At 34.9% G+C, this 8,161-nt stretch overlaps 2 protein-coding genes across 2 annotated transcripts; one reads left to right on the top strand and one right to left on the bottom strand.

Annotated features, from left to right (window-relative positions):
* The first annotated feature begins 430 nt into the window (after window positions 1-430).
* LOC106744887 (serine/threonine-protein kinase RIO3-like) lies at window positions 431-2,906 on the top strand. The gene is made up of 4 exons (XM_014620013.1): window positions 431-1,080; window positions 1,401-1,588; window positions 1,656-1,759; window positions 2,098-2,906. Exons 1-4 carry the CDS (start codon window positions 980-982, stop codon window positions 2,365-2,367), a joined length of 663 nt encoding a protein of 220 aa, XP_014475499.1. The 5' UTR covers window positions 431-979; the 3' UTR covers window positions 2,368-2,906.
* Window positions 2,907-4,274: 1,368 nt separating this feature from the next.
* On the bottom strand, window positions 4,275-7,725 carry LOC106744886 (FAS-associated factor 2-A). The gene is made up of 9 exons (XM_014620012.1): window positions 7,542-7,725; window positions 7,300-7,452; window positions 7,151-7,231; window positions 6,725-6,950; window positions 5,827-6,013; window positions 5,554-5,727; window positions 5,283-5,378; window positions 4,789-5,101; window positions 4,275-4,602 (listed from the first exon to the last, which is right to left on the bottom strand). Exons 2-9 carry the CDS (start codon window positions 7,360-7,362, stop codon window positions 4,438-4,440), a joined length of 1,305 nt encoding a protein of 434 aa, XP_014475498.1. The 5' UTR covers window positions 7,363-7,452; window positions 7,542-7,725; the 3' UTR covers window positions 4,275-4,437.
* Window positions 7,726-8,161: the final 436 nt, after the last annotated feature.

The following is an 8,161-nucleotide window of genomic DNA, read 5'->3' as shown; positions in this document are numbered from 1 at the left end:
TAGATTTACTGGAATAAATTAATAATAACTAGAAGTGTGAGTGTGTGTGCGTGTATATATATATTTGTGCGCGTGCAATCCCTGAGGCAATTGCAGCAATTGGAGATATGCACAATATATTGCGGTATAATTATTATTTTAATATAATTTAGTCTATTTAATATATTGTACCATCTTGTTACCACTTGAATATCGTGCATCAATTGGATATCTTTATTGCTTTTGAAACAGCAAGGAAACGTTCGTTTGTTTGAAGATATGTACGGGAAAGTAATCCTTAAGAAATATCCAGCAAGCAAGAAACATTAAGTCAATCTTTTGAAATATTAATTTTATATGAATTTTATAAACATTACTTGATAATGTAATATTCCTAAATATTACAATTATGGTGTAAGAATATTTTTAATATTTCGGTCAAATATTGTTAACAATAACGTTGTATACAACATTAAGAACTACGTGTTTGAAAACGTTACATATAAGTATTCAGAGTTTGGAGCGTTACCGACGTGACGTTATGACCGACTGTTTCAATCATTCGGTTATACCATCTGTGCAGAAAAAAAAAACCCGAGAAAAAGAAATGGATAATAATAAATCGTAAAATTAAAACACTGTGATCGCAAACTAAATGTCGAGTGCATCCAATAAATCAACGACAACGTGAGCACAGTGAGCGCTCAAGGTTTATCGTATATACACTATTATAAATTTAGCTCAGATCTAGATCTACCTGACAGTCGCAACTCTTGTGAGGTTGGTTCTCACCACAGTATCTCGTCACAGTGATATAACGAACGAACGTTTCTCAATGGCATTTTCACGTGCGCACAGTCGGGTGAGCCCGAGTTGGATGTTGCACCTTCTTGTGTCATATCCTTAACCTCCGCGCATTGTGTTCAATCGTGCGCGCATACATTATCGTCTTGAAGAATCGTCTTTTCACCGAAAACACGGACGCTATTTGACCGAAATAATGGCAATTCCGAAGACTTGGGCGAAGATACAACCTGTAGAAAATCCTCTCAATTTGTCGGATATTACAATCGAACAACTCGATGTGAAAATGCGAAAGATGTGAGTGTCACGGACGTCGTATAGTTTTACATGAGTCTCGTAAAATTGTCTGCGTCCGATAATTATGTACTGCGAGGACTCTATTCACCGTCGTAAGATTTGCCGGACTATAAAATGCATATATACTTTGATTTATGCCTTCATTCGTGCCTAAGCGCGTGCATTGTTACTTTCCGTTATTATTTAAAGTTTTTGACATTCAAAGAGAGTTTGAATTTATTATATATTTATATATATATATATTATATTTATATATATATATATATAAGATTAACACTTTCTATAATTTTGTGTCTAAAGTTACTTCGATATCATGCTAGGGAGTTAAACAAATATTTAAGTGAGGATAATAGAAGTGCAATACAGGCGGTCAAACATAAGGATGAAGATGTTGATGTAGATGCTGATAACGATGAGGTAATAGCAAATATATTACAACACCAATTCAATGAAGAACATGACATGATGCTAAAGCGTATGGAAGAAAAAGTTAATCGTGATTCGAAAGGTAATGAAGAGCATAATGGCCTGTTTTCTGTTCAAGTGATTATTTTAAATTATTTTCCTTATTTTAGTGGGTATCTCGTACACTAATTATCGAACATCTTCATATGACATCAAGGATAAAGATAACATTGATCACTCTGACAGCAGTAACAGGGACTTTGATCGTTTTGTCGTAAGTGCTGTCTGTATACAGACATATGCATGTTTTTAAATTCGTATACCTTACGTATGTACACAGGGTGTCCCAGTGTAAGGAGAACAATAACTAAATATCATGGAAATATGGGGATCTTAAAAGCAATCGAAAGGAATGACCATACAAAAAATTTCCCTTCTATGGTATTCGAAACCATTCAAATTGTGCTCCAAACAGATTTCTCGTATCATTATAAGCAGATATTTAGGTGTCATGATCCCCTTATGCTGGGATACATCCTGTATACAAAATAGGTATCGCATGGACTTGTTTGTGTATTGCTTGTCACAAAATATATATTCCACATTTTCCAGAGCATAGAAAAAGAACAAGCTTCAATACCACGTTGTGGTTACAAGAAGGTGGAAGGAGGTTCTCAGATAGTCACAAAGCACGATATGTTAAGGTCTTCCCGGTTAAACGCATGTCGTGTATTACAATTCCCTCCTGGTATTAGTACCGGAGATACAGGTGGGTTCGATGTAAAATTAGATAATAAAGTATTCAACATTCTGCGCGCTCACAGTCACGCACAAAGAAAAAAGGGAAAACCATCACCAAAACCTAAAACACATCCGAAATAAAATGATGAGCGAATTAGGCAAGATACAGACTCTTATTCCAAAGATCGCGCAATAAACACGAGACGGGAATTTTATTTCGTATACCGCACAGCTGATAAATGTTTGCAACTTTGGGACTTATTGATGAAATAAAAAGTACATAAAAAGTAAGAAAAAGTTGTGGCCTTGACATTTGATATTCATGGGGTAAATACCCAATTGTATTTCAAATTTACATCAAAAACTTCTGGAGCAAAGCATCAATAAGAAAAGTTACCCAAAAGTTGTCCGAATTTACCAACTTTGGTATACTGTATTGATTTGATGATTGAGGACATCTTGAACTTGCCTGTATTCTTACTTGCATGTGTGGTATAAAGAGAATTTGTACATAGTCATCTGTGAGTGCGAATATGTAACATTTCAAAAGAAAACGAAAAAAAAAAAATAAATCACAACTGTGCGAACACATTTAGCAATCAGGATTGAAATATATTAATTTGTCGTGTATTATATCATAAGAAAGAAAAGGAGAACTTAAAACGAAACTTAACATAAAACACAAANTGTAAGTTCCAACAGAACAAAGGATTTTTATCGACCAATTGAAACATTACAATCTAATAGCATTTATACTATTTCTGTTCGGCAACGAATGATTCCTAACATTGCGACTATCGTTAGTACGTACCCTATGCTAAATGTCTGATGTCTATGTTGTGATGTCAAAAATGTCATCGAATCTTATCGGTTATCAGCCAAACACAATTGTCTCTATTTATATATATATATATATATATATATATATATAAATAGAGACAATTGTGTTTGGCTGATAACCGATAAGATTCGATGACATTTTTGACATCACAACATAGACATCAGACATTTAGCATAGGGTACGTACTAACGATAGTCGCAATGTTAGGAATCATTCGTTGCCGAACAGAAATAGTATAAATGCTATTAGATTGTAATGTTTCAATTGGTCGATAAAAATCCTTTGTTCTGTTGGAACTTACACACTATGATTCATAAAATTCGTTATTCACCGTTAATATTAGTTTCGTTAAACTATATCACGAACGTATGCGCCTTTAGTCGATGAGGAACTGATTGTGTGCTACACATGTAACGATCATATTAAAGAATGATTTGCCCTTTTTTTTTATATATAATATTTATCTATACAAGACAGAAAAATTCATGGTGTATACATATAACGAGCAAAGAGATACGTGGATAAATCTATATTAAAATTCAAATTTGTCCAGGTATCGAAATTTGTTCGTAACATGCATGTAACATCGTCACTTAATACCAACACACCGTTTAATCGGAAGATACAAAAGAAACATTTTGTTGTACATTCCCTTTTTGCTTACGAGATCGCTTTACACAATGAATTCTTAATGTTTAATACATATCCCTATCTATCGCGTTTTTTACTATTTGAAATGCATTTTTCGGTAAGTGCGGTGATGGCTGAATAGCTGTACCAATCTGTTAACACTGGTAATTTTAATAAGCAATAATACGACATTCCTTTTTTTGATTCCTATCATTTTGGTATATCTCCTGACATTACCTTGTGACTGTTTCTCTTCCAGTAAACTATAGTAGCTCACATAAAATACTAGAATGTACCAAACACACACACACACACACATACACACACACACACACACACACATATATACGTATGTATATATGTATGTGTATATATATATAACAGAATATTTCTGAAATAGATGATCAAACTTTAGGAACGTATTGTGCTCATCGTAAGGATGAGACAAACTTATATGAGCTTGAATTTATACATTTTTTTTGCTTCATGTGACTTTCATCTTTAAGATGAATGGAATAAATTTTTTTTCAAATTTGATTTTATACTTCAGAAATATCCGACATATATATATGTACACATATTATTTTTATATATATACATGTATGTGTGTAGCGTATGTATGTGCTGTCGTAATGCGATATCGATATTTCTTGATAAGTGTCCCTCATGACAGTATCATTTTTTTCATGGAATGATACCAAAATTCGAAAAATGCTGTATCTTTAAATTAACGATCAAAATTAATCGTCTAGATCGTTTACGTGAAGAACCTCTCTATGGGTTAAACCAACATCCAACAGGGTCAAAATGTCTCTACAAGGATACAGAATCCTTCTGGGAAAACTTGTTGTTATTTCGAAACTTGCTGGGGAATCTGGTTGGCTAAATATCCAATAATAAACGTCCTGAAAAGAGAAACAAAAATTTATATTTCCATGCACGCGCACACACACACACGTCTTGATCTGTATATGCAATTTTTTTGAAAAAAAAAAAAGAATCATGGGCAGGTGACTTCAGGAATACTTTTTATTGCATGCACGTGTGGCAACAAACAGATCACTTCTAATTCACTTGATATTCATGATTACCTCCACCGTGTCAGTCATAAGAAATCTTCTTTTCATCGTCCTTTCTCCAAGCTTGATCTGAAGGTGACACGCATTAGGATTTGACGGTTCTGGTTCAAGGGGCACTTTACTAACAGTCAGTTCTTTCTCAAGTCGTATACGTTGAATCTCAAGTTCTTGCGCGTTTAGTTCTTCCTTTTCTCGGGCTTCTTGCTCCTCACGTGCTTTTCGCTCTTCTTCTCTCCTGCGATCTTTTTCTTGATCGGCGCGCAACGACTCCTCGTAAGCACGATCCTGTTGTTGTCGAAGCGATTGCGCAGCGCTACGTTCTGCCCTAATTATATATGTGTACATATCAGAATCATATCTTATATAAAATATATACAAATGTATGCCCCCTCTCTGTTGTGTGTGTGCGTGTGTGCGTGCGTGCGTGTGTGTATAGAACTGAATATCAATATTTCCTTTGTTTCTGAGTATTGACATTCATTAGTCTTACAATCAATTTAATTTACCTTTCTCGGCGTGCTTGGATCAAATTAATTTCATTACGTTCTATGATGGTTTGTAAACGTGACGTTAAATCAGCGGAAGATGGTGCACCTTCCATTCTACAAAGAGGAGAAACATTAATTTCTTTCAAACTAGCTTGTTACAAACGTTTCGATTGTTGCTAATAAGAAATAAATGGAGAGTTTGGAATGCAAAAAAAGTTTTAAGAAACAGCAATTTTACCGTTTTGTGCGCAAATATCATATCTAAAGTGCAACAAATATTTTTACATACCGACCGACTATCGTCATTCTGTTGTCTTTCAATACGATCAGCGCTAAGAAAGGATAAGAACCCGACTTCAATGCTTCGGCGACTTTGTAGCCTTCTCCAGATTTTACATTGCACGCCCAAAAGAGAGTGTGCGTGTTTATGTATCGAATTACTTCCGGATCGCACAATGTATTTCTAGAAGAAAAAAGCATACGACAATTGTCGTTAAACCACGTGGATTATATCTTTGTTATCCGCTGGAGAAGTAACTCGGATGTTGTAAAAAGAAATTACCTGCACCATTGATCGATGTCTTGTGCCTCATCTTTATGGAGATATACCAATAGAAATCTTAATTCTTGCTTTGCATCCGAAAGAGCTTGGCTATAGGAGCCCTGGTAAAATACTGGATGAATGTTACCGTAACGCTCCTCGTAAGACCTAATAAAGTTGACTACATCTTCCACTGGATCGGAGGACACTTGGAAGATATTATTATTTATTGGCTTTGATTAGTTGATTGCACGAATTGTAAGTCAATATGTACAGGGATATAATAACTAGTGAAGTTTCAATCATAATTACTGTCATATTTAAAAATTATTATGAGAAAGAGGAAATATAACAAAATTTTACGTACTGTAATCATAAATCACAGTAAAAAGAGAAAGATCAATTAGAGCTTAAATATATTAAGTGTATCTGATTATATATACATATAATAAATATATCACACTAAGTATAAGAGAAAATAAGTGACTTGAATGAATTGTTAATTATAAAAGTGATACACTAATGTAAATTAAAATTTGCAGAAGTGATACACTAATGTAAATTAAAATTTGCAGAAGTGATACACTAATGTAAATTAAAATTTGCAGAAGCACAAAATAGAATAACATAAATGATAATTTTAATATAGATAAGCAGAGATGAAAGATATGCACATTGTTTTGTTCTGCAAACAGTCACTTGAATGTTTGCTTTCAGCTAGGACAATTTTTTCGAGAAAATATTTAAATTGATCACATGATAATTGCATTGTTTTTAGTGAGATGGTAAAATAATTATATATCTGTATGTTCTACATGATCTAAGATCTCAATCAAAATGAACAATAGGTGTAAAGATAGAGAAGTTACCACAATTTAGATTTGTTAAAAGTGTATAATCAAGGACAGGGGCCACTTACCAGGTCTAACATTTGTCCTAAATATTGCAAAAACTAGCTGTAGGATACTGCTCACTATGTTGTAACACACGGACAAAATGTAAGACAAGAGACCACCGCCTCCGCCAGAGCTACCGGGATAATTGAAATAAATTCTGGAACTACTGTCATCTACAACCTGCGGTGGGCGGGACCGCGAGTCTTGCGCATACATGGATGGTCTGCCTTCATACAAGTTCAGTTGTTCCTACAACATACAAAATTGTCTGAGATCGAGCAGATATCTCTATAATTGGAATCTATATAAAAAGTCGATATAGAAGGAATCTAAACACTTAATCGAACAATTATAAGTCAACGTGCCGATGTTATCGGCGAGGGAACAGAGCTTTATCAGATTAACCGCAAAAAATATTGATGAAGATGTAAGAAAATAAGATACAACACCTGGACTGCAACTTCCAAATTCCAATTGTGCCTCTGTAAGACATCTCTGCATACTGACAAATCCTCGATCCCGGTGAGGTCCTGAAAGTTAATGACGTCGTTAGTCGTGAAGAAAAACGAGGCCACCGCATGAGAGCACATTTGCGCACCTGAAACTGTAGTACTTTTTCAGTCTGATCGCTGCTGAGCTCTCCTAAGGCGAGATCTGCCATGACAACGTTTCCTCTTCTTGAATCGTGGATGGAGAACTGTTTTGGGAACTGTCTACTGCCGCGTGAGCACAGTTACGTTGAACTCATCAGCTGATGACAAGGGATGCATACGTGACAAAAAAGGTTATAATGCGAGATCGTAACCATTTGAATACATGGATAGATCGACGGGATTTAACCTTGGGAGCGTTTCTCAGGCGACCAAGACACGTTCCTTAACGTCACGACACGATTTGCCTCATTTCGTCGCTACGTGCACAATGTTTTCGATGTCATGACTTTTCACCGTGTAATTTCAAGGTTCTCTTTCATGCACAGCAGGTACTGAACGACGGCAAGCGCGACAGTCACACTCGGCATTTTTCGAGCTTGGGGATTGGTGAATCGTCGTACTACGTCGTGTCGCGCAAGAACGATCACGTCAATCGTGGGGAGACCGTCGTTAAAATTTCTTTTTTGCTACAGATTTGCAACAGATGAAAATTGTGAGATCGTCACACACAATGCGATAAAAATAATATCGGATGGTGTAGAAATATTTGACAACCAAGAAAATCCTCTAATTTCTAGAGATACGTTCTCGAATATATCAAGTTTTCTCACTAGTTGATATAGGAATATAAATCAAAATTTGCCAAATAACTAAAATTTCCGATGAATTGCGTTTAATTGTATCTCGTGAAGAAATATCGCACATATATAAACGGCGTTTACATTAAAAAGTGTTCTCTCTTTTATATATTCATAAATTATAATGCAACTTTTTCTTTCATAGAATTATAGAAAATTAAAAGGATAT

The sequence above is a fragment of the Dinoponera quadriceps genome, unplaced genomic scaffold (assembly GCF_001313825.1).
Source record: "Dinoponera quadriceps isolate SergipeBrazil2010 unplaced genomic scaffold, ASM131382v1 scaffold1308, whole genome shotgun sequence".
NCBI lineage: Eukaryota > Metazoa > Arthropoda > Insecta > Hymenoptera > Formicidae > Dinoponera > Dinoponera quadriceps.
This window is presented reverse-complemented; position numbering and strand designations above follow the sequence as displayed.